Source organism: Diplotaxodon limnothrissa, linkage group LG19, assembly GCF_057381915.1.
Source record: "Diplotaxodon limnothrissa isolate DT_005_m linkage group LG19, D_limnothrissa_male_GT1.1, whole genome shotgun sequence".
NCBI classification, from domain to species: domain Eukaryota; kingdom Metazoa; phylum Chordata; class Actinopteri; order Cichliformes; family Cichlidae; genus Diplotaxodon; species Diplotaxodon limnothrissa.
The window spans coordinates 22,402,692-22,430,465 of record NC_140614.1 but is presented as its reverse complement, the minus strand read 5'-3'; the positions used below and the strand labels follow the sequence as shown (position 1 = coordinate 22,430,465).

At 39.2% G+C, this 27,774-nt stretch overlaps 1 protein-coding gene across 1 annotated transcript; it reads right to left on the bottom strand.

Annotated features, from left to right (window-relative positions):
* Positions 1–1,815: 1,815 nt before the first annotated feature.
* Positions 1,816–24,918, bottom strand: palm1b (paralemmin 1b). The gene is made up of 6 exons (XM_085343206.1): positions 24,895–24,918; positions 7,597–7,639; positions 6,835–6,915; positions 3,066–3,181; positions 2,752–2,822; positions 1,816–2,497 (listed from the first exon to the last, which is right to left on the bottom strand). Exons 2-6 carry the CDS (start codon positions 7,636–7,638, stop codon positions 2,118–2,120), a joined length of 690 nt encoding a protein of 229 aa, XP_085199332.1. The 5' UTR covers position 7,639; positions 24,895–24,918; the 3' UTR covers positions 1,816–2,117.
* Between the last annotated feature and the right edge of the window lie 2,856 nt (positions 24,919–27,774).

The window sequence follows — 27,774 nt, the reverse complement described above, 5'->3', positions numbered from 1 at the left end:
ACTCAAATGCCCTCATTCTCTTTTCTTCTTCTGTAAATCTACTCAAGCACAATTAGGCCCAGGTGTACAAACAAAGAATCAGGGGTTAAACTGGGAGTATAAGCAGAACAGAAACCACCAGCCAACCAAGACACAGTGAAATGACTGATTCATCAAATTTTATTTGGTACATAAAAACAAAAAGCTTTTTTTTAATAGTGAGCTGAGCAAGCCCTCCTCTTCTCATTATGCTAGGATGAATCCCAGTTTAACCCCTGGATTTACATTCATGTTAATGTGATAGTGTATGCTACAGACCTAACAAGAGACAAGTTGAAACAGTTGCAAGGCTTCATGCAGTGCTACCTCATTAAGACATACATTGATTCTACTGTTGTAAGAAGAAAATTACTTAGGCCTTCCTAAACACTGTGTAATGATCTCATGAATCTAATCATAAAGTGATTTCATCTTACAGGCCTTTTCTAAAAAAGTTGAAACACTTCTTCAAAAAGTAAATAAAATACAATGCAATGGAGAGCAAATTATTTGTATCCTTTTATTTGATGTATAATAGATCAATTGACGTAGCTTTGTTAGCAAAATACGGCAAATGTTTTAAATTGAGTGACACGTCTAGATGCACTTTAGCACCGGGACTCATCTCCTTTGTAGTAAGCCCATGTTATTGTTATATGTGCACAATGTGTATTGGCAGTGTTTTGCAGAAATAAACAAGGACTTCCTTAAAAAAGGTCTCGTCTAGATGGGAGCATATGGTACTCCAATATCTGTAGATATCATTCAGCATTAATGGTGCCTTCACAGATTAAACAAGCCATGTGCAAAAAGCACTCCATGTTACCAATTATGGCTTTTAAATTGTGAACAGATTAATACATTCTTTCAACTTTTCCTTGTATTGTTGAACTATTTGACTATGCAGACTTTTACAGAGTGGTGAACCCCTCTGCATCTTCCCATCTTTTACTTCTAAAGGAAATGGGCACTTTTTATACCCACTCATGTACTGTTTAACCGTATATTACAGTCAAATTGAAAATGAGAATACATTTTCAAAAATACAATCATATTTTTTTTAACCTTTTTTATGGTTTATTATTCAGTAACTGTACAGTTTTTATGACTTGCAAATCATTGCATTGGTTTTATTTACATTTTGCACAGCGCTGCAACGTTTTGAGAAACAGAGCTGCATTCAAAAAACACAACAGCCGTGATCTTAATGTACAAACTATTGTGATTTGCAACCTAGTTAGTGATCATATTTATCTTTGTCTCCTTGCTGTATTTTTCGACATAACGCATATCTCTAACAATGCCAATTATACTTACTGTTACTGATAGAAAGACTTGCGTGACTAAAGATATGAGCACGTATGAGTCTAAGAAAACACAGACACTTGTATGAGTGTGACACGACTGTGGTAGTGCTTACAAGCTTACATGCAGTTAATGGTTGAAGATGATACAGAGAACCAAAAACAATAAATACATTGTATAAAACATAATTTCATATCAATATATTAAAATACTATTTAAAATAATATCTTAGACAATATTGCAATATGAAATTGACCGATAAATAGCTGTTAGGCCTAAACAGAGAAATATATATATCTAAGTATCTGTGTCCTTCATAGTTTGCTTTTTTTCTTAAATGATTTAAAGTTTCCAGATTTTCCCAACTGAGTAGCAGTACAGTCCAGAGAGCTAATACATTTTCTTTTTTTCCCAACAATAGTAACAATGAACTTACAGTACACAGTCCCATAATAAAGTTATACATACTGAATACAATATAAATGTCAAGACAGAAAAATAGAAAAATATCAATAGAAATCAAAAGTCAAATACATATCAGAGAAAGAATATAGAGTAAAGTGTACTTATGAGTCTTTGTGGTTCTTGTTGTAGCTGGAGCTTGGATTGGCTCTCATTGTTGGTATATTGGCTGTGCAACTTTTTGTTTTTTTTCCCCAGTCCCGATACACACACTTTCACACAAAAACAAAAAGTTACACACATTTGCAAATACAGACACATGCAATGGCACACATGCCTGCAAAGGTGAAAGTGTGTACACACCCACGCGCACATACGCACGCACATACGCCTCACATGACCGTGCAGCATTTGCAGGTCTGTTTCTTCTCCTTTTCCTTCTCGCCCTCCTCCCCACCTTCATTAGGCTTCTCTTTTTCTGCCATGCTTCCGTTAGGTGGAGGCTGCTCTTCTGTGGCTGCGTCTCCGCCCGCTTTCTCCTCCCCATCCTCGATCACAACAAACTCGGCTTTGACATTGCCATCCACCCCGTCCATTCCTAAGGCCGTGCGAGTCTCCTGTTCCTCCTCCACGGTCTTGTAGCCCATGAACACTAGAGTAACTGGGTTGTCTGCACTAGCCTGGTCAGGACTAGGGCCGAGCAGCTTGGCCTCAATCCCTGTCACCTCTCTCTTGGGTGTCTGACCAGAGGTCTGCACTACTCCATTTTCACCTATAGAGAGCACCAAAGCATCGTTGAGAGATTAGGGAAGTGCATGAGAAAAGAGCGTGGTCAGGGTCAGACAGTAGGACAAAGAAAGAAAGGAAATATTGTTTAAATGACCTCCGGCATGGAGAACCGATTTCACAGAGTAAATCAAGAGGTTATTATGAGCACACTTTGTCTTTGTGACACTTGCGCTCAGGCTGCATTGCCATGGTTTCCCATGTGATGATACAATATGTTGCCATGGGCACCAAACTTACCTCCATTTTCTTTGGCCACACCCTTATTGGCTGGCACGCCTGTCTCAAGTTCTTCAATCTCTTGCTCAAGCCTGGCTCGGAAACACACACACACACACACACAAAAAAAAAATCTGTGGATCATTCATGACCACAAATTGTATTATATTTGAGCAAACTCTGAGTGCAAATCAAAACACCATTAAATCACACTGCTACTGCTACTCCTGGTTTTTTAAATATTGTAGCAATTTACCGGTTAATTTCAAAATAAAAGAATAGCAATGGATAAACTGCTTCAAAAATTAAACATATGGTGGATTTAAAATGCTCACCTGAGGATGACTTGTTCCAAAAGTTTGGTCTTCACCTCGTCCTCCTGCAGACGCTTCTGAGTCTCCTCCTCTGCTGGAGCTCCATCTAACAACCAGCGCTCTCTCAGTGCCTTTGACTGCAAGGATAATATAGATGTTGAGAACACAGATAGAGTGTAGGTAATCCAGACCATTTAACTTATGTTCTATAAAATGGATCTAGCAATGGTAAGACAAGGAATATAGTTTTACTGTGTATGTACTTGATGTGTCCATGGGTGTTGATGCATTTGTGTGCATGCTTGCTACATTGAAAGGATCTTATGGAAGATCTTTATGCATACATTATGCACAAGTTGAGTAGTTAAAACGTTAGAAGCACCTCAATTTCTCCACATGCTGCACAGAGTCAGCCTCTCTTTGGACATCGATGTACTTTCTTACACAAGAGATTAGTGACACCATCTCTGACACTAATGATGAACTCTTTAGTTAATCTAAAGCAACAACATCTTCTTGCCAGGCAGTCTCGTACTTCTCTGCTGACTGCTGAAACTCAGGGATTCTGTCAAACACTTTAACTGCTGCCAAATAGTTTGCCAAGTGGACTAAATGGCACCCGGCCAGTGGATCAGGACTTCTGGTATCAAACTGGGAAATCCAAACATGTATTTAATATCATTATACTAAATTAAAGACAGGAATGAGAGGTCGCTGGGAGATAAAAAAAAAAAGGAAGTGGCTCTAATCTTAAACTAGATCAAATATTTCTTAGGGCTTAATTCATTCCAAGTAATATCTTTATGAACAAGCTTAGAAAACTAACAGTGACTACTATTATTCCTTATTATTTTCCAACCAGGCCAGTATTCTTATCTTCAATCCCCATCCATCCTCTGGATGAGTTAATATCAAAGCAAATACTTGGCGTGCTCTGAGGTAAATATAACAGTGTGTCTTACTCGCAGCTGTTGGACCATGCAGCAAAAGACAACCCTGCCTGACCATATGGAAAAGTGTTAGAAAAAAAAGCTCTTGTTTTCACAAGTTAGGCTGAAAATCTGGACATGTGCTTGATGCGAATTCCTCTCCAGTGATGCAACTAGAATTTCTACAAACCCCCCCCCCCTTCCTCCCTCGTGTAGCATATGCCTCTTTGCCCATCCTAAATTTTAGGAACCTAAAAAGGATTGTAAATGTCAGGGTGTATCTCCCTCAATTTATATCCGTGTTTAAATTTTTTTATCTGCTGTTCTGTTTAAAATCTTACCCTCTCCACTGAGTAATTCAACTTCAGACATCCAGCTGCAGAGCTTTAGAGCACACACTTAACACTGTGTAATTCAACACTCTTCATTCCACAGTCCTGCATGGTCTCTTGGGCACTGAATCTAAACCTGCTTTGCCCTCTTACTACTCTCTGAATCTTGCTTGCTCTCGTGAGCCACACCCTACTACGCCAGTGCCTGACATCACTTTAATGTGCTCACTCTTGCATATGGAAGCACTCACACACACACACACACACACACACACACACACACACACACACACACACACACACACACACACACACACACACACCAGTCAATGTGAACAGTTGAAAAGCTAGGAATGCTGAAACAACGTCTCTCCATTGTTCTTTGGAGTAAAAGCTGCTAACGTAGCAGACAAAGGGCGGAACTGGGATACAGACATACGCACACGCAGGCAAGCATCCATCCACACATGGATATGTTATGAACAGCTGGAAAGAGAAGAAGCTTATTTCAAATCACATTGTGCATCTATTCAAAAGTCCGTTTTGTCAAAATAAAGTTTCTCTGGTCCGTGTAGCATAAATGTTTTTCGTCAAACATTTCGTCAAATTTACATTTTTTTCCTTTCATTTCATTTTGAGCTAATGTCTGTGGTATAATAAGAGGATGGCGAAAGTGACTTAGCGGCCCAAAGCTTAAATGTTGTACTTTTAGCCTTTGTCTCTTGTACAGGTTAAGCAAATGTCCTTGGTAATTAAATGAATGAGGTTTAGATGTGGTTTTAAAATTAAATGCTCGCTTGCCGCAGCTGTGTTATTTATGTTTTTATGAATAAGAAAATGACAAACTGCTCCTTTCCCAACTTTGTAAAAGTCTGTTAGCTGTGAGTGCTAATTGTTTTATTCTGACAAATCACAACTTGTATACACCATGTTGACATTTACTGACTGCTGACTCCTGTTAGCGTAATCATATCTCACCACATTTTCTGTGTTAACAAGTCTGTGTACATATATGTGTGTGTGTTTAATCATGTACTGGTGTGATTTAATGGTGGGGTACATGCCTAAAAAAATGTACTGCGTAAGCAAAGACGTTCATTAGGATTTCCACATCGGTCTGCCTCTGAGTCAAGAATACTTGCTGTGGTCCACACAAAGAGCCTTCTAACAACCCTGGACAGCATGATTACACTTCCCCTCTGTGTGTGTGTGAGACGAAAGTGGGGTGCGGTGGGTGTAAGAGCTGTTTCCTGTTGGTGGGAGTGGGACAAAAATCTGTTTCCTCTGCTAAAGCCCACTGCATTGTCTGAAGCTTCTGTGTTCCTTTATAAAGCAACCTACACACAACTGGACGCGACATGTACAGATACACACTTACAATGATTTGCCTGGAAAATAGAAAAAGTGGGAGCACACAGGGACAACAGTACAGGTCACTTTTAGAAACACACACACACATACTCGTGTGCACATGGCAAATACACACCTCAACCTTTGCTCTTATCTGTGACCTGCTGAATTGTCGGTGGCTGAAATAGCTTTGATAACGCTGACACATACGCTGACAAAAACCTTGGCTCTGATATAATGAGTGTGTGTCTACATGCATGAGTGTGTGTGTGTATAAACAGCATGTGGAGGAGCTTTTGGTATTATCTGTTATCCATTCTGAACATTCCGTGACAGCAGCAGTTGGGGAGTATCTCACTATGTTGGACAGATATATTTGAAGGGAACTGCTGATTTTAATGTTGTGTGGGTGTCTAACGTTGCTCACACACGTAAGAGCATGAATCCCAGAAACACGCAGAGGGCTGACCGGCAGTGTTTCTGTTAGCTTGTTAGAAGTTCTGTGAAGGGAGAGGCATGTAGGAGTACAGATGACACATACTGTACATTAGTTTTATCAGTGGAGAGCTCGAGTGCATTTCAAACAAAGCCAAACTGGCATGTTCACGAAGGATGAGCAATGTGATGCTGGGGTCAAATATCCCAGTTTATGCACTGCAAGCACTCTTTTGGTAGCAGATGGAGGAATTCACAAGTGTAGATGGGAGGTGATAGTATTAAATAATAACATTTAAACATGTGCAACAAAGATAATTAGTACTATGACTACTGTGACTGCAAAACAAAAAAAATCTATTGCTCAGGTTCAACTAGCTCTCAAGCTTCTCTGTGTACCAACTGAATTTCATTTGCTTACTTCAACAAATGAAATAAGAATACTTGATATACAAATACACATAAAAAAAGGTGGATGGATTTCTTTCCTGGAAGAAATCCAACAAACTCAATATGTGCCTACACAAGGTGGAAAAACAGTTAAACTGGAAACATGTGGCCAGCGGCAAGAGAAGCAGGGGAAACGTGCTGATGAAGTAGTGAGCAGGAGGTAACTGAGAGTGCCCTGTGCATACTATGAGATCAATGTGTTGTGGACACCAATACTTGTGTGTATTCTTGTCAACCACCAAGTATTCTTATGGGATACGTGGAAAATGCGTATGCCTGTGAATGTGTGTGTACCTTGAGATGCTGGAGTTGCCGTCGGTCATCATCCAGCTGTCTCCTCTTGTTTTCAATCTCTGTCTGCTTCTTCCTTTTCTCCTGTTATGATATACATGCATTAAGATTGGTAGGAAATGCACAAATGCATATTACAAAGATTAGAAATAGAAATAATATCATAATTTTAAAGAACAATATGAACTATATATTTATTTATGCAGTACTAGTGTGGCAACCAAGGAATTTTGGTAACTTCAAATAAATAGAGCTGCATATACGGCATCTTTAGTAGTCAACCAATATATTTTTTATATACATACAGCTTGTTGACCATAGGCATAGGAATGTAGTACTGGCATTAAACTGATATTATGTAGTAATATAAATGTGTTTCCCTATATCTGCCACAGGTAAAATAAAAAAGAGATTGCAATATACAAAGTTTAGCTAAACAGACACCTGGATGTTAAAACAGAAAAGGCAACAAGTGACAATAAAACATTTGTGAAGTATAAAAGATGAACAGAGACAGAGGAACAGACAGAAAAGCGCAGTGAGCTGTAGCTACTATATTAGCTTTTGATGTCCTCTAATGGATGAAGGAGATGGGATCTAAAAGGTTGAGTCATTAAGACTGGCAGTCAGACCATGACGAGCAGCAATGATTTGTTGTTTCTTCAGCCATCAGTGTGCATGATGTGCACTCTGTGTGTGTGTCTAAGTGTGCGTATGAAATAGAAAATAGAAAGCAGAATGTGTCTATGTGTGTAGATAACTTACAGCGATGGCCTGGAGTCTCTCCTCATGTGACACCTCAGCCATCCTGATGAAGGACAGACAAGTTAAGGGGCAGCATGAGAGAGAGAGAGAGAGAGAAGGGAGGAGGGGGAGGGAGTAAGAGTTACGTCTCATAATGACCAGCGACATCAGACATTAGACACAGCGTCAAGCAATATTCTGTGACCCCTAGTTTTTGCTCACCGGTCATTTACCTTCCAGTGATTTCTCAGTGACTGAGGTTAAATATCTTTCTGTTTGGCACTAAATCAGAGTCTCTTTCCAGTCAGGAAAAGTTGGTGCAGGCATGCTAATGTGCAGCGAGGGCTCTGCTGGAGATTCCTGCTTTAATAGGTTCCAGACAAGAGCTTCAGGATGGAGGATGGACAGATGAAAACTTAAAGCCAGAGGAAAAGACTGCACACTGTTGCTTAACGGAGATAGGATAAAGCTATTGCTATGAAAAAGTGATAAATCCTGCACTGAGTTCCACCTTTTTCTGTAGTAAATAGTTGAGATTATCAGATCCAAAAGGCAGCACTTATCGTGACCTCTAGAGCAAATTAAACATAGAGATAAATTCATGATCCCAGACTGGAAAATTTTAATTTATAAAGACTATATAAGACAGAATCGACTGGGTACAAGAATTCAGTACAAGGATTTTAGTATGCAAGCTATAGACACCTTCACTAACAACTGTGAGTGCCATATGGGGGTATTATGACGTTGATACATTCATATACTATATTTAACCCTGACTACTTTCAGCTCTCTAAGGACAACATGTGTTATGTGACAATAATAGCTAATGTCTCCACATATGTTTTATTTTGGTAAGTATTATTGTGCTGAGAGGGAATTATATCTCTTATAACTATGTCTAATGTATTGGGATATAATCTTCCATTTAAAAATTACAACTAGTCCGTTAATTCTTACATTAAATATAACATCTAGGTGAGAAAACTACTGTTTTAATAAATGCGAGATTTGATTTATGTGACTGTAAACGGATGATACAGTTCTGGCAATTTGCTGGTTTTATTTGTTTGTATTCAAGCAAAGTCTCAATCTCCCCAGGAGTGGACGTATACAGAAATTCTGAAGGTAATGTATCTAAAAGCTAATGGCTGGCCAAAACTGGGTCGTACAACAGGACAATGATCGCATGTACACCAGCAAAACTGCAGTGGCCCAGTCCAGACCTCAACCCAACTGAAATGCAGGACTTTAAGAGAGCTGTGCATAAATGAATAAGAGCTTTGAAAAGAAGAATAGACCAAAATGTCTTCACAACAATTCAAAAGACTGATGAAGTCATATACAAGATCTACCTGCTCTAGAGGTGTTTCTACAAGCTCTCAAATCCTGGGATGAACTCAGTTTGTCACAGGACTGCATAGAGTCCTTTGTAAACCTTCATTTGACTCTATAAATGATGGAAAATGAGGACAAACACAATATGTCTCATTTAGGTTTTAGACAAAATGACAGATTAAAATATTTTTGTAAAAATCCACTATTCAGGAAATCAGCAGGCAGGTTAATCAATGTTAAAAAAATATATGATAAGTTGCAGTCCTAATTAAGAATTACATCCATAGGGCAAACTAATGACTTTTTGGTTTTTCATCTCTAATTTAAATTATTACTTTTATGTAAAAACATTTAAAAGGTGACATTTAAAAAGGTGATTCACATAAAACCTTAAGGGGAAGTATGTCTCTTTCGCCACATAAAATTACACCCCTGCACAGATATAATTTGCTATAATAGCAGGAATCTTTAGAAACATTACAGTGATCAAAGTAAGAATTAACGTACTTATTAAATACAGGTTCTGAATGACTTGGTGTCAAATTATCCATTTTCTCTACTCCCAGAGAAGAAATTAACTTCTCTGAATCTGACTAGAGTTTCTGGTTGCTTAAGTGTTTGATGGAGAACAGAAGAATGGTGTGCTCTCTCTAGACCAGAATGAAGCTTTACCACAACATATATGGGCTCATCATCTAATCCAATCTTTTTAAAAACAGCTATAACAAAAACAGCTGTCAACCTAACCTACAGCAAGGCCAGTAACATTTCTAAAATTGTTTGATTGCGTTGTTGTTGATGAGGAACGAGGAACAGCATCCCTGCTCGTAACAGATTGTATCATTTCTCAGCTTAGTACATACAAAGGTTGGATTGTGAGTGGAAAAATGCAGCATATCACCAGTTCACATCCCTCCTATCCCACCCTTTTTTTGCGGCTGCATTTTTATTTCCCACACAAAGGCATGCAGGGTAGCAGCGCTGACCTAAAAAAGATAAAGAAGCATCTTTTTTCATGCTCAGTGTGCAACCATTGACCCTCTAAGACTTAGGCATGCATGAAGGTCAGTCTGTAACATGTCCAATTACTGTCTTTCCTGTGCATTTACACACATATAATCAAACAGCTCACTTCTCTTCCATTCCCTCTTCTGTTTTTCCATCGAGCCACATCACCATCACATGGAGACCCTTGGGGGGGAGAAAGTAAGTACCACAATCATCTGATCACCTCCTGAAGTACACACAAACACAGACATATTGTACCGTCTAGACACATTTTCCCAACTTTTGCCTTTACCCAGTGATCCTGACATGTGGATGTACTGAGTCAAATCAGCTTTTATATGGCTTAATGTGGTAAGATTGCACTCTCAAAAATAAAGCAAATCTTAATTTTGCTTATAATTGTTTGTTTAGAACAAAATTAAAAAACATATTAATTATGTTTATAGTTTTTGTTTTGGCATCGTTATATAGCGCATTTTTGTCCTAAGCCTTTGTCCCTTCCCATCCCTCAGGTTATAGTCGAAGATGGGCCCTTAGATTAGTGCACATCTGGAAACTCATCTGAATCATTTCATCGGTGGAATTTGACCAGGGAGGAGGAGCTGACCTCTGTCGTTTTTAAAGGACCAAACATCTTAATGTGGAAAAGGTCAAGGAGCAGGTCCCACCCGCAGCTGAACTTGACAGCAATTATACAATGAACACATTACCACTGTTTGATACATTTGTTAAAAATGCAGGATAGAGAGACCATTCACAGCTTCACATTTAGAACACCTGAAATGTGCCAAATCACCAAGAAATTTTTGCAATTTCAACTGCTTTTTAGTCACACAGAAATGTAGTTTTTGTTTTTATTAAGTAATTATGCATAACAGTTTTTGGACATAATCTTACTATGTATGTGTAAGTTACAGACTTTTATTAGCAATGTGCTGATCGACCAGCTAGGGACTGAAATCAGTCAATTTTCAGCATTCTTGGCTCTGATTGGTGACCGGCTGGTCAGCCTAATCTATGTCAGATTATGCAACATGCACACTGTGGTGCAGGCAAATGGTTGCATTCGCATTCTAACAGGTTGTTGGAATGAAAGCTCTTCACTATAAGTTAAGACACAAAGTGTTAGAACAGACCTAATGAGACACGTAATCTTCACCCAGATGAACATGGACAATTTAAAGAAAGTAACAACGCTGCTAAAGCTTCCCAGAGCTCAAAGCCAAAGGATCAGAGCAGTTACAAGGAAAAATTATAGAGACAAGAAAACAGAAAGGGGCTGACCTTTTATCTGGTGAAATTATAAACATACTGGAAAATTATTTAAGTAAATGACCTTTGTTATGTAAATCTGTTAAACGTTCTTTTGTTTAACAGTTTAACAGTTATTTGCACCTCTTTTTTTTTTTTCCATATATTTTTATTGAAATTTTTTATAGTACAATACAAACAAATGTTGAACACCCTCACATTCACACATCCATCCATACATCAAACCTGCCTACATCACATTCAAATGTAGAAATGAGCATAGTTCTCACAGCAATACAAAAATACAATGGGTTAGGATAGACAAGATTCTCCCCTCCTGTCCTTCTTCTTTTCCTTTTTGTTCATAAATGTCCTTCACCTCCACTCCCTAAAATAGTCATATATGGCTTCCACATATTCACAAAGTCCCATTGTTTGCCCTTGGCAATATATGTCAGTCTTTCCAGGCCTAGAGAGATTGCAATTTCCTTCTTCCAGAGTCCCATGGAGGGAGCATCCATACTCTTCCAACATAGCGCAATGGCTCTTCTGGCTTGAAGTAGTCCGTAGTCCAGTAATTTAGTTTTTTTCCCCGATTGCTTAAATTCCCTTGGATATATTCCAAGTACACAGAGTTTTCCTATTAAAGGGATTTTTACCTTAAACACTTCAGACAGATATTTGATAACATCTTTCCAAAAGTCCTGGATTTTAGGACACTCCCATAGACAATGAAGAAGAGTTCCTTTTTCAACTAGACATTTAGTACAGATGTCCGGAATATCATTGGACATATGATGAAGCTTGACAGGTGTTATATAGGTTCTCATGAGCCATTTATATTGCAGTAGTTTAAAGCGTGTGTTTATTGTTTGTTTTTGTGCTTTTAAGCAAGCCTGGTTCCAGTCATTTTCATCTATGTCCTCTTGGATCTCCCTTCTCCAAGCATCCAGTTTATCTGCTGCTGAGTCTTTGGAGGAAAGCATCAGTAAATTATAATATATAGAGAGAAAACCTTTCCCTTTTGTATTCTTAACACATACCTCCTCTATTTTTGTCAATGGTGGAAGTTCAGCAATCCTTTGCAGTTTTGATGACAAATAGTTTTTCAATTGTAAATATTTAAAAAAATGCTTTGGGGGTATTAAATATTTTTTACACAACTGATCAAATGTGAGCAGTATGCCATCTGCATATAGGTCTTTAATTTTTTGAATGCCTTTATTTTTCCATATTTTAAATCCCCCATCACTTTTACCAGGCGTGAACTTTTCATTTCCCCAAATAGGGGTAAATCGCGAAAGCGATGGAGGATCGCCCACATATTTATGAGCTGCATGCCAAATTATAATTGTATTTTTCAAGAAAGGGTTCCTTGTAGTTTTTTTTAATATCTTAGTGTCTGAAGAATATAGAAAAGTGTGTAAGGGAAGATCTGGAACAGATTTTTGCTCGATGTCAACCCAGGCTGGAGGTGTTGTTGGGCAGAAATAATGGGTGGCTGATGTTAGTTGGGCAGCCATATAATACCATCTGAGGTTGGGGACTTGGAGACCTCCTCTTTCATAGGGCAAGTAAAGTAGTTGTAAGCGGAGCCTTGCCTTCTTATTATTCCAAATAAATTGGTTAAATAGTTTGTTTAAACTGTCAAAAAATGAAGTTGGTAGGGGCAACGGAAGTGTTTGGAAGTAATATAAAAATTTGGGTAAAATTGTCATTTTTAGGATATTTATCCGGCCTATCATAGATACAGGCAGGTTTGTCCAACGGTTTAGCATTTCCGTGACCTCTCCTACAAGGGGATCATAATTTATTGAGGTTATGTCCTTGAGGCTTGGAGTGATCCTAATGCCTAAATATTTAAAGCCTGTTGTAGTTGTCTTAAATGGGGTGGCCACCACAGGGCTTCTTCTTTCTTCCTCATTAAGAAACATTAATTCTGATTTAGAATTGTTAATTTTGTATCCTGAAAATTCTCCAAATGTTTTTATTAATGTTACTAAATTAGGGATACTATCTTTCAGATTAGTCAAAAAAAATATAATATCATCTGCAAATAAAGAAATTAGATGGTCTCTTCCTCCAATTCTTGTCCCTGATATTCCTGCATTTGCTCTCACAGCTATGGCCAGAGGTTCTATTGCTAACACAAAGAGAATTGGTGACAGAGGGCAGCCCTGCCTGGTTGATCGCTGTAAATTAAAGGGTTTTGATACGTTATTATTAGTTAAAACTTGTGCTGTTGGATGTGTATACAATAATCGGATCCATTTCAGGAATGTTTCACCTAGTCCATATCTGGGGAGCACTTGTAAGAGATAATTCCATTCTATTCTATCGAAGGCTTTGCACGCATCTAGTGATAGCAGCGCAGTGTCCTCCTTATTGTTTTTCTCATAAAGTACATTGAGGACACGTCTTATATTATGATAGCCTTGTCTCGTTTTAACAAAACCTTGTTGATCGTCTGTTATCAAATTAGGCACACATTTATCTAGTCTTCTAGAGAGTGCTTTACACAAAATCTTCGTATCACATCCCATAAGACTAATTCCCCTATAAGAGGAGCATTCAGTCGGAGGCTTATTTGGCTTCAATAAAAGGGTTATTGTAGCTAATCTCAGTGAGTCTGGGAGTATTCCGGACTTATATGACTCCTCATACATGTTAAGAAGTGGCAGTATTAATTTATTTTTAAATGTTTTATAGAATTCCATTGGAAGTCCATCAGGACCAGGCGTTTTACCGCTATTCAGGTCGTCTATGGCTTCTGACAGGTCTTTTATTGTTAAATGACTATCAAGGGCTGTTTTATCCTCTTCTGAGAGGGTTTGAAATTTTAACTGATCAAGAAATGCAACTTGTGTTTCTCTGTTTCCCGTATATTCAGATTGGTATAAAGATTGATAAAACTCTCTGAAATTTTCATTTATTTTTAAAGGGTCTGTTGTTATAATACCCGATTTGGACGTTATTTGCACCTCTTTCCGGTATCGGAGCACTTTATTTTCAGTTACTTCAGTTGTTTCAGTGCAACTTACTCAAATTTTGGGGACACTATAAAGTTGAATCTTTTTTTGTTGTTATGAAAATAATATTTAGCACTGAAGAAAAGTTTACTTTTGTTTGAATACGCTGTCATTTATAGTTTTTACAAAAAATGTGAAATTAGTAGCTGGAAACTGAAGACTGGAAGTGATACATCTCTTAATTTTTATGCACTTAACTCTTGGAAATTAGCTGGCAGTTAGCATTTCTAAACAGCTAACTGAGCATTAGCATTGCTAATAGACTTCTCTAAGTTCTTCTGTATTTCCCTGTTTCCTTTTTTATTTTTGATGCTCTTCCTTGTAATTGGCTTCGTTGTAATTATCCACTTGTTTACTAATTAGGTTACTATTGAGCGATTAGACCATTTTTTTCACATTGTTTGCCATCCATTCGTCTTGTTGACATTTGATCCATTTCAGTGTTGCACTGTCCAAAACCGAAACTGAAAACAAATTTATCACATGAGCACTACATAAGCGCACCATCTTAATAAGAGAACCATGTGATTTTCTATGGCTGTGATTGCCCGGAGAGCTACAGCTGCTTTAAAACATTTAATTTGCAGTCAGTATATTAAACATCAGCACGTAATATAGTTACATCAGTTTCCATCACGCTGTCCTAGCTGGACACAGTTCAGCTAAAGCACACTGTAAATAAGGTTAGCTTTGCATAGATAAGTGTAATGAATTTTAATTTAAAAGTTGTACAAAGGTTGTATTATGCATTTATCTAAACACAGGATGGCCTCAATTGTGATACAGATATTCTGCCCATGTTTTAGTTACAAAGACAAGAATTATGCGTGGACTTTGCTTCTATCCTGCCAGTATTAATAATAATTCTTTTTGCTCAACTGACTACCAAGTTGTGAATGTGAAAAGGTAAATACAACAATAGTCTAAAATCCAGATTTAGTCAGATGGACATGATATCAGGTGATATGAAAAAGTACTGATAACAATCCAGTCACTGTCAGATGCATCTAAACATCTACATTCAGCAACAGTGAATAATACTTACAATCTTGTGCATGCAAGACTTAACGGCAACAGTCCAAAACCAAATGTAAGTGCTAGTCCTGATTTTATAACCTCTGGAATAATACTGCAATGAAATTTTAAGGACATATTGGAAAACTGTGTCTACCTTGTTGGAACACTGGGGGCCTATGTCCTACAGCCTCTCTCATAAATTATTGACGCACAGGGAGAAAGGAAAGCAGGCAGCCATCTTTGCCACAGTAAAAAGAGTAATTACATTTATGACAGAGAAAGACATCAAGGGAGGGAGACAGTCACTAAGAGACTGGTTTGCCTGACACAGATAAATGCAAGAGATCAAAAACATCACTCAGACAAGACTAAGCGATGGATGGATCGTAACAGGCGGATTTAGAGACAACCAGCAAGCTAAAACCACATTTTTGACAAAATGTAAAGGTAGGTACATATCAGAAGAAGTCTGAGAAACACATTAATGACCAGCCCAATTCCCTATTGAGTGCACCGCTTCTGTAGCATTTCCAGGAACACATTAACTGCCAGTGTACAGCAACAGCATCCTCTCTTCTAATAGCATTGTGCTCATGGTCCTCTGGAACCAGCAGTCACTTTACATACTCTAACTGCACTATAATGCACTAAAAGTAATCAATTTAATGCCCATAAATGTAAATGAATTATAGCCCAGTGGTATATCTTTGTTGGGGGTGTTATATTGGCATAAAGTCTTACTAGGATAAAAAAAAATCTCCTTTTAAGGTAAAGAAAGTATTTTCATTCCACTTAATTATTAAGATACATAAAATCAACATCAGGTTCTTCTAATTTAAAAAAAACATTTCATCTCTTCCTGATCAAACTAATTCTACCTTCTGTAACAAAAACAACACTTTTTAAATCATTACATGTTGCCTTTGTAGAAGGTTTGCTGTAGATAATTTCCAATATGTGATGACAGAGAATAGCTACTCTTTGACTCCAGACAGCAATAGGTCTGCTCTCTGTCCGCAGCGGTGGCAGATTGTGTCAGTCCAAATTACCTCAAATTATCTTAAACAAACACCTGTTGGGCAATCCAACATGCTGATTCTGAACATGCCTCCTACGCTCACACATACTCAGATGCACAAATTTATTTAAAGCTTGTTTGTGCGGCATCTGCTCTTCATTAGGTAGTAAGCACTTTAATGCACCTATACTGAACTGAACACCTACTGCACCATTAGGACCAGGCAGAATCAGGTCCCTTGACAAAGAGAGAAAGACGGATAAGAGCACTTTCAAATGATAGTTAATAAGTGGAGTTAATTAAAGTTAAATCTGGTGATATTTCTATATCACCTTACTATAAGCTTAGTCATAAAGGGAGGTTTTAAGCCTGATCTTAAGAAGTAGATAGTGCCTGTCTCCTGGATCTAGAATTAAAGCTTTTTGCATAGGAAGGTGGCCTGATAATTCAATGCTCTGCCTCCCAGTTTGGAAACTCTAGGAACCACAAGTAATCCTGCAGTCTGAGAGCAAAGCGCTTAACAAACTGTCTGAAACACTCAAAGCCAGCAATTAATTGAGCCAAAAAGTATCATTTATATAGTTAAATCCTGTCAGCGCTTATTCCTGTGGTCCACAGAGACCCGCTGCTGTTCAAAAATTGCTCCCCAAACATCAATGAGCCAGCCGCACACACTGGGTGACATGTTCCACACTGAAATATTTACATATATGACCATGAACATGGGCATTTAACTCTATACTCCATCCTCCTACTTTACTATGCCATGTGCGCAATCGGATTGTTGTTGTTGTTTTAAATATGAAATATAAAAACCTCCTAAAGTGAGATGTTGATAATCACACCAATCATCTGGTGCCGAAAGTGACCAAGTTACAACAAATAAACAAGACATTTGTTAACTTAGGCTGTGATTCACAACAGCGAGAACCTTTAAACTAATATTTTGCAGCTATAATGAAACTCCTGGGTACACACACACACAAACACAATCACAAAAAGAAACCCAGAAAAAAAAAGAAAAGGTGACTGAAACGGCTGCAAGCCAAAAAAATAAGAAAACAGAATATTATTTATTCTGCAAATCTGGAGAAATCCCAGATGTGACTGAGACTGTCATTTCTGGCTGCTTCCGAAAGAACAAGCATGCCAGACACAGACAAAATAACAGAAAATGTTTCCTCTTCAGAAAGAAGGATGATGGTGAAAATGACTCTTGAGTTAATGACACAGACCCTGCATTTAAGAAACGCTAAAACACTCTGGAAAAGGAAACTGATCTCGAATCCAATCACCCTGACTGTGTCAGAGTGGCCCTTCTTTCTCCTTCTCTCTACTCCCCACTTCCACGGCTTCCTTCCTTCAGGCCAAAAGAGCACAAGGACAACAATACCCTCCCAGCCTCTCTGCCCCAGCCACACACTTGTCCCAGGCCATTACACACATATACACACCAAGACTTCTCAACCACCACCAACACACACGCAGCTCTGCATCCTTGTATCTCAGGCAGAATACAAATTGTGCCAAATATAAACAGTGCAGTGCCTATAAAAACTAGAGGAAGTCCACTGAGGTCACACGTTAGTGTTCAGGAGTCAGAGGGCAAAAGTCCTTTCCCTTTGAGGCCAGCCATAAATAACAGCTCTGTTAGCACAAAAGAGAGTGAACTACTGTGTAACATCTATGTCGAGAGGGCAAATGGCAAGTCACACAAAGACTGAGACACATGTGTTGGGACGGGGGAAACTGGGAAAGTTCTGATGTCTTACTTGTTTCAGTGTCAACAGCATGCAAGAATGAATGAATCCTGACTTTACATATGTAGTGGCAGGATTTCTAGCAAAAAATGAGCAACCAATCAAAAGTATTCCTGTGATCTTTATGACTCTTTTGTCTTTTCTTCTGTACATAAATGGTCAAAATGGACTGCTTTTTATGTATCACTTTTCTAGTCTTATTGACCGCTCTAAGCACTTTTACGAGTTGTCTGTTGGCAACATTAGGAAAAAGACAAATTTCATTAAACTTGGCAGAGAAGTGAAGCATGAGCAAACAAAAATTCAGCTAAATTTCACTTGCTTAAAATGGTGCATTAGTGAATTAGCCTTGGCAGACCATGTGCTCTTCATGCAGTCTTCTAGTTAGAAAAAAATAATGAATTCAATTACATTTGTATTAAATCCTTCACCAGTTTGGAAAGTGTTATTTTTTGTATTGTCTAGCAGCAATATTAATGAAGTTTATTTATTGGGGCCATTCATGCCACTCAAAGTCAACAACCATAATGGAAAATTGTTAAGGAAACATAAAATAAGCAACACAACACTAAACATGAATGAGTTACAATGGGTATTATGGCATTACAAAGAGATTAAGCTAGTTAAGAAAGATTACCTTAATTTAGGTCACAAAAATAGAAGTTTTAAGAGTAGGTTGAGGATATGACAGGAAGCTGAAGATGGCAAGCTTTTTTCAGTGGGAGTGGCCAGAATGGTTCGAAATGAGTATTTGAGAGGGACAGATTGAGGCAAGGCTGAGATAGTTTAGACACACACAGAGAAAGACAGTGAATACACTGGAAATAAGATGCTGAATATGGAGCTAAAGAGGAGGAAAAGAGGAAGATCGTGCAGAAGATTCATAGTGAAGGAGACAGAGTTTGTGTGACAGTATGCTGTGGATGGGGTGAAATGGAGGCAGATGATCCCCTGTGTTGTTCCCTAAAGCGAGAAGCCAAAAGAAGGGGGGGGGGGGGGGGGGGAAGAGATGCTTTGAGCAAGAAAGTTCCATCAGTAGCCAAAAATTTGTTGTCACAGACTGACGTCAGTCCACAGCAATCATAATGGCACAAAAATGGGAACAATCTTTTTTTGTATGCAATTATTCTCAAATTTGTGACATAAGGCAGTAGAGAAGGTGTTGCGTAACCCTGCCTTATTTTCTCAACCTTCACACTGCTGGTCAATAAGTCAATATGAAGTCTTCGCTTTGGAAAATTACAGAAATACTCGGATGCAGCCAACTCTAATGTGTAAAAAATTTAGGTTTGCAGGCACTTTTCAACAATGGCCACATTTTTTAGGCATTCAGACAGGCCAGTATTTCTTCTACTCAGTTCCTAATGTGCAACAAATCTCCACTCTCACATTCTTTCCACCAATTCCTTCCTCGTTCTGCCTTCTACAAATACCTAATGAAAAACCTTTAACAGAGGCAGTGTCCCTACCCTGTGCTGCTTCTCCCTGGAATCTTCATCAACTAGTCTCATCTGACCGATCTTGACCTTCATTATGCTACGCTGCAAAACTGATGAGTTTTGATCTTTGCTTGTTAATGTTTAGATATCCACAGAGTGCATGCTGAGTCCACAACTCCTGTGACACTTTATGATTGATCCGGGTGTTTTGATTATAGCTGTAGAGGTCAGAATGCAGGTTTAGCTTGTCAAAGGTAGAAATATAGTACATACACAGTTAGGGCTGTTCGATATAACGATATATATCGGATGACGATATAAAAACGTCTATCGTTTCATTTTATGCTATCGTTTGTTTCGTGGTGTCTCAAAATAAACTGTTTATGGCAATACTTTTTCATTATTTTGATAGTCACTCTAGTGGCTACATTACTTTCTTAAAATTCTCTCTTTCTCTTACATTTAATATAACCACACTACAGACAGACAAGCGTTTGTTTATAAACCTTTCACAATAAACCTTTCACAATAAAGCTCAAGATCCTGTTGAGACTTTTCAAAATAAACTGAATCACGTGAACGATGCAGAGTGTTTACGGATGAGAAGCAAAAAATTGCCGTCAGGTGCTAAAAAATAAACCTTAGACTCAAACGTTAGAACAGGCTTTTCCCCGCAGCACGCCGTGTAATAAATACTCACAAAGAAACGAAACAAACGATAGCATAAAATGAAATGATAGACGTTTTTATATCGTCATCCGATATATATCGTTATATGAACAGCCCTAGTTCCTAGGATGAATAATCTTAGAGTTCTGGACAAAAGCTCAACCTTTTTGGACAGAAGATTAAAAACCTGAATGAGTAAAGAACAGGATAGTGATCCCAATTATTGACTTGTTCTTCAGCCTTTTTGCAAAAACAGTGTAACATGATCTGCTGACAACACTGTCTTATGCTTACAGAAAACCCATTTCAGTAGTGGCCTGTCTCCTGCATCCTGGTGTGTTCCTGTTGGTCAATAAGCAAATTCTATATGTCCGGAAACCTATGGACTTGCATTACGGGAGCAGCCTTTCTATGTTAATGCAGGAACCATTAGGCCTAATAGGTGTCTTCCCTTATGGCATGGTCCCAATATCTACTCAAGGCTCTCAAGGACTTGTTTATACTAAGTACACAGCAAAATCTCCAGTGTTAAATTAACACTGGAGAGTGTCTATATGGGTCCACACCTCTGAGTGTTAAATACAACACTTTTGAGTGTTAAATTAACACTTTTGACAGTGTTATATGTTTAAAAGTAACCTAGTCAGTTTTGAAGATTAACAAAGACTAACACTGAGCAGTGCTGATTTTCTAACACTGGAAAATAACTCAAAATGTTAGAAATATTCCAGTGTTAGAAAATCAGCACTGCTCAGTGTTAGTCTTTGTTAATCTTCAAAACTGACTAGGTTACTTTTAAACATATAACACTGTCAAAAGTGTTAATTTAACACTCAACAGTGTTGTATTTAACACTCAGAGGTGTGGACCCATATAGACACTCTCTAGTGTTAATTTAACACTGGAGATTTTGCTGTGTATGTTTGTCCAAGATCAGCCTGTCCAATCTCTTCTCACAAAATAAAGTTTGATTTACAAAGGGGACAAGGACTAATATTCATCCTACTTCCTCCCCTTAAACCATATTGCCATGTGTGCACCCTGTAGATGAGGTTATCAACAGAGCAAAACGAAGGGTGATCTACTGCTTATCAATAGGGCTTTTGATATTATCTCTGCAACAACACTGATGACAGTCATATGAGCATGTGGGAGTGCACATGTTTTGGGCAGTAGGCACACACACACACAGGCACACACATACAAATGTACAAACACATACTGCTGAGCACACTTCCCTCTGAGATTAAAACGACTTAGTGGCTAAAAATGACAGTTTATCAGAAGACACACTATCCGCTGGGAAGAAAAAAACAAATCCTCTTTTGCCTTATCTGTCATGACAAAGCAGCAAGGAGGGGGATTTGTAATAAGAGATAGTCATAAAAAAGAAAAAGTGACTATCCAGGAGGAAAAGAGAAGGCAGAGATTAAGAAAAAGAGAAAAAAAAAACAGAGACAGAAAGGGCGAGGTGGATTGCAAAGCATTATCTAAGAATATCTCACATCATCATCATCGGCCCAGATGTTACTCCGTATTACTTTGCATGCTTGCTGAGCAAGCTTTCACTTCCACTTCCTCTTTTGCCCTACAATACCATCTTTCAGAATGGGACAGTAAGTTTAAAGACATTTGGAATGTATGACATTCATTTTCCACGACTAGCTTACAGATCTGATTTTGTAACCACTGCATAAATGGTTTCTTAATGACAGCAAGGTCAGAGAGGGTAATTGGCAATATCCATCACTCTGGGGCTATTTGCTCAGGACAGGATGTGAACCCATGAGAGGCCTCCTGTCCACTTGTAATAATGCTGTACCACCGGATTCTGGCAAAACTTCTAGGAAATTGCAACCCAACAGTTGTCGAGGGTTCTACGTTAAATTAGATCTATTTACTCATATACTCCGCTCTAAAACAAAAGATTTTCATGAAACCTGCATTAACTGATATTTATACAAACAGTTAGTGTGGATCCTGATAAGATTTTAATTATACTAATGCCAGTGTTGACTCTGCTTATAGGTCTGAGTCTTTATGTTATTGATTTGTTATTGGTTTTCTGTGCAGGTCTAGACAGGTTTTTTTTATTTTATTTTGTTTTATTTTTTGCATCAAAACAGCTGTTTTATTATCTGAGAATTATCTGAGAGTCTGACAACAGTATAAGAGCTGCATATGAGTCGAGAACCAAGAGTGTGACGCCACTTTATTGCAATGTTTAAGTGCCAGAAAATAATAAAAGGAATTGATAAGCTTGGAGTCATTTGATTCACATCGGTATTCCTAAGGGAAGACTTATAGCTACTAAATGTTCATCAACTGCTCACTGAGTTCTGTCTGTTTGGGTTGGCACTGGGCAGGTAGTGTACAATTGTTCATCATAGTTGCTTTGTTTGAAAACCTGCATTTTGCCACTGGCTATACGTGGTGACAATGAAGCAAAACATAAAATCTGGGAGGGGGGAAAGCAAAACAATCCGATGAATAACACTAAAATGGTCATGTGTCCCAATGTTAATCTGAAAATGCTGATTATAACTTCTTTAATTTGTACAGGTTATGTCATTGTGACTTTATAACTGTAAGTGTATTTTGGATGCTGCTTACTATGAGTTGCCTCAATGAGAATTTCTATTATTAGCCTCTTGGCTTCCCGAAAGGCACTTTGATTGCAGTTAGTTGAGAGTAAAGACTGTTACTCATTCACATTTCACCTCAACTTTTTTTTACTGACTGGCCATGAATAGGAATGAATGACCTTCCGGTTACCAGGCTCATTTCCCCTAACTAAATTGGTGAACGCAGACCCATCCCAGTACCAAGCCTGCCAGTGCAAGGCACAGTCATCAACACACGCATAAACAATCCATCTGTTTGTTCCATTCATACATGCAAAATGACTGGCAGAAATGCACAAACAAAGCTGCACGTATGCAGGAATTCAAAAAGACAAAGACAGAAATGTGACTGTCCAAAGTCATAATGTCAGATAATGTTTGGGCGGGCAAGACAAGTGCTGTCGCCTCCACTGTGAGTTGCTGACACGACACAGAGCAGCCAACTGGATATAGACCCTCCACTCACATGTAGCCTGGCTGGGGCCTTAGGACTTAACTGCTTATAAAATGAAATGAAACAACAGAAGGCAGGAAGTGCTGCTAATAAACCAAATATCCAACCTCTTTTTAAATGTTTGACCAGATAATTAATTGTCTTAAATCTTACCAATAAAATCTTAGAATATTAAATGGTATAATGCATAATTGATATCTATATTTTTACACATTTATCAGTGGTGAGAATTACATTTTGCATTATTTTCTATTTACTAGTCAATTACACTATTAGACAATAAAGACTGATGTTCATTGTGAAGCAAACAGGCTCTCGGGACTTGAAATCAATTAATTTTGTCTCCTTTTCAACATCTCTCTGATGGCGATGGCTGACCTAGCAAGAGGATAAAATGTCTGGCTGGAAGTAACCTCAGAAATCAATCCCCCTGATGCACTTTCCCCAGCATTTATAAGAATCAAACAGGTGTCTCTTAAGCTTTTTTATTGACGAACATACCTAAGAGTGTGCTGTGCTACTTCAGGGAAATAATGATCCGTTATGTTTATGAACTCTCAGCTATCTTGCAAGGGCTGGTCTTGTCAACAAAGGTGTTTTCTACAACAGTCAACAAGCCCCGCAGAGCAACAATGAACACAAGACCAAACAAAAACACACACTTTGTCCGTTTGTGCCTATGCATGCTGTGATCAAACGTAATTACAAAAAAGAAGAAAAAAAATCAGGGCAAAAATTAAGGAGCTGGTCCAGCTGACATTGTTCTATTCACAGACAGGAATAGAAGCAGAAGAACACACACAAGCCCGGGCTACGTGATATTCTGGGAGGATGGAGAAGCCAGGTTGTGCCACTGCTGGCAGCCTGCGCCTGGATTCATTTGAGCTAACGTCGTCTATTTAAGAGTTTCATTCGCCGCTACAAAGCCAAGCGCCTCATCCACTGCACGGTGTAAATTCCAGACACGAGTATGTAATGGCCAAGGTTTATCAGCTCATGCGCGCCATGTTGGAGGGGACTGCTCACATCACAACACACACAGAATACCCTGTTACTGTCCTCTCCTCCAGTCTGTAACCAGTCAGCATCTCTCCACCCGTGCAGTGAGGGCCATGCGCGGCTGGCTGGCTCCACTGGAAATTCACCATCGAAGCAACAACAACAACAACAAATGAAGAGACACTTGCTTCGCACATCAGATCGATATTACATGACGGATCATGAAAGGCATCCGCGTAAACACGTCTTCCCATTACACCTGTCGCCCCCATTGGAAGTACAGTAGTGTAAGGCGGCCCTCTAGGCATGCAATAGAGGATGATATGACATAATAATGCAGATGTTCAGTAACTCTCAGCCGCTGACTTAAGCCAAAGCAATGCTATTTTCAATTTGCTCTCATCTGTCTTGAAGGATGCTGCGCCTCCTGTGATTACGAGTTGTAACCTCCTAGCATATTAATGCAGCTGCACAGTGCTTACAGAGTGAGGAATTTCACTATTACAAAACAGCCAGTATATTGTTCGATATGCATATTTCATCCACCCTCTCTCATCCCTCTGTCCCGCTATGTCAGCCCTCGTGTCCGAGGCACAGGATTGATGCTTAAATGTTCCGCCGCTGCACAACCAGCCGCTGAACAAATCACCAAAAGCAGGTCAGCTACAGGAAAACACATCACCAACCGCAGCACACTGAAAATCACGACTTACTCAGTTTACAGATCCCTTTTTGCTTCCCGCCGCAGACGTCTTCCAAACGAGGTGTCCTGTTGTTTATTTTTCGGAGCACTCTCACACCCCTTCCTTTCCTCCCCCCTTCTCTTCTTCTTTTGGATGGCACCCCTTGTGCTATAGCTGAGGTGATGCCGAGGGCAGCTTGCGCGCACGGCCCGGCAATTATAAGACACCGATGGCTTCCTCTCGGGCGAAAAGGACGCACGGCGGACTTGGTTCCGCGCTGGGTGGGAATCTCATGGGTTGTGGGGCGTCGTCTGAAGCAGGTTGTAGACTAGTCAGGGTACGTGTGTGTGTGTGTTAGAGAGAGAGTCAGAGTGGTATGTGAAGGGGAGTGCAGAGGGGGAAAGGATACGCCTCCCAGCCCCGCGAAGATAAAGGGGCCCTGGCTGCGCACGCTGACTAAGATAAGGGTCCTTCTCTCCAAAAACGAGGCCCTGCTGGCTCTGCTCCAGCCTCACCATATGACGTGCAAGGAACCGGGCTGTCTGCTTCAGCGGTGCTTCAAAAGTACGTGCAGCCTGAGGCTGGGACCACATCCAGGATTTCTACTAGAGGAGAACGCGCCATTCTTTCCAGTTTTACTGTTTCTCCGTCCACTCCATCTAGTGGTGAAAAGGCTCAGTGTCAAGACTCCTTGAATTTTTTTTGCACGAGGAATCGCAGGCTGAAGGGTGAATGCTTTCACTGCCTCAAGGAGCGGGTTTGAAATAGGATTTCGTCGCCATCTATCTGCTGTTTCTTTATCAAATCAGGAACACTCGGAGGAATCAGTGTAAACTTAAGCTGTGTGCTCAGTTTCGCTCATTTACATTTTATTTATCCAATTATTTGACATCTGCATCCTTAAATCATCCAAAACATGTTGCACCTGCACACAGTATACAGTAGGTGGTGCTAGACTTCCAGACATGTTCTCTTGTCCTTTCAAGCTTGCTTTCTCATAGGTTTATGGTCTGCAAATTCATTTGAGGTGGTTAGGCCATAAATGTTTGTGTGAAAATAGTAAACGAGATATGGGTGTCTACATTATTCTGTATTTTCTTCTGTTTTAGGATATATCTCTTTTCAGGGAGTTTGATCAATTCTTTTATACAGGCGAGAAGAACAGACACAAAATCACCTGTGCCTCTGTTAGCTTATTGATACCGCATTGAGACTTTAACAATGTATTATATTAATAATACGCTGTTATAATGTATTATAATAATACATTGTTAATTTTGGCTACAGACAGTTTGCTACTGCCCACCACATTTCATCAAATAACCAAAAGTGTAGAGTGTTTAAGAAAAAACAAGGGCTGAAAAATCTGCTTGTCAAAAGACATCTGTTTGTCTAAATGGGAACTGGGTTACATTTAATTGGAAAGCACAAAGGTGAAAGGTTAGAGTACACAGTGGGCTATTTTAACTTAATGCAGCTGATGTGGGGGACAGAGCAAAAGTTCCTGCCTACTCTTAAATGTCTGTACAGCAAAGGAAAAAACAAAACAAAAATAAAGATGCTTCCTTAAAAACATGATGTAATATTTTTAATACTAAGTATAAATGTGGCTGGTTATTTTAGGCAAATCCACCACTGTGATCAAATTGGTGGTGCTGCGATGTCAGGCTGATGCATTTCTGAGTTCACTCCTTAGAATTTTTCAAGGAGCAAAAACTGTAGAAGAGCGACTCGGAAGGAGATCAGATTGTCTAGCTTTTGTCTAGGGACTCAGATTAATGTCTAGAAATAGGAAAGTGGCTAAGCAGTTTTTTTCTTCTCTTTTTTTGAGCCTGTGAGAGGGAATAAAAAGGAAGCACTAAAACCGGTTTCGGAGAAACAAACACCTCCGTTTCTCTGTCTCTTGCTCATTTCATGCACTTCACGTCTCCCGTCTTTCACACCCTCTAGCAGTTTTACATGATAAACACTGCTGACAGATAAGGGTCAGGCCTGTTTCGGTACTGACATCTCTAAAAAAAAAATCTCTCCCTGACAAACAGAAACAACAAAGGGAGGGAGCCGGCTCAATCGCAGTTTGATAGCGTTTTGGGAGTTTCACTCACAAAATATCTCAGTTTGATCGTGATACAAAACCATACTGGCAAATGTGTGTTTTTGTGTTCTCATGGGCCTGCACCCTGAGAGCTTTCTCATGTATTTACATGTGTGCGTGTGACTTGTGTCGTTGTGCATGCAGCATGACTTGGAGCCCTCACAGCCCTCGAGGCCAGCTCAGCACTTGGCTTCTTATCTCTCTTTCAGAACCTTGGTCATGAATAAACATAACTGGAAAAAGAAATGATCCAACATGAAAATAACTGAGTGGAATTTGGAAAAGCCAGGTTCAATCCACAGCAGGGGAGGAGTGCTGAAAAAGTGAATGGATAAGCGAATGAGTGCTGAGAGAGGGAGACACTGAAGTGTTTCCTCCATCCTGGAATACCCTCGGTGTACTGGCTCCAGAAAAGTAGCAAAATCTTTCACTTCTTCCTCCTCTCTTCTCTTTTTTGCTTCGCCTGCTCTGGACTCCATCTCTGTCTTTCACTGTATGCTTTAAAATACCAATCGTGCCTCTGTGGGCTACTCTAGATTGTTTTGTATTCTCCTATGCTGTTGTGCCAGTGTGTGTGGGTGTGTGTAGGAGCCGAAGAATTTTTGTCTTTTTTGTTGTTGCTCTGGGTTATAATGAGCTGTTTCACTGAAATACACAAAACGATAATGTTTCTTTTGAACCCCACCCCCTGTTCACACACACACACACACACACACACACACACACACACACACACACACACACACACACACACACACACACACACCTTTCATTTTTACCTCACCTCTGTCTTATTTCCTCTTTTTCTTATCTTC

Excerpts from the sequence above, each read along its gene's own strand:
- palm1b (XM_085343206.1), bottom strand. The coding sequence starts at position 7,638 with ATGGCTGAGGTGTCACATGAGGAGAGACTCCAGGCCATCGCT. Across the intron at positions 2,823-3,065 it reads TTGGAACAAGTCATCCTCAG|GCTTGAGCAAGAGATTGAAG; the intron begins GTGAGCATTTTA and ends TTTCCGAGCCAG. Across the intron at positions 2,498-2,751 it reads TGTGGCCAAAGAAAATGGAG|GTGAAAATGGAGTAGTGCAG; the intron begins GTAAGTTTGGTG and ends TGCTCTCTATAG.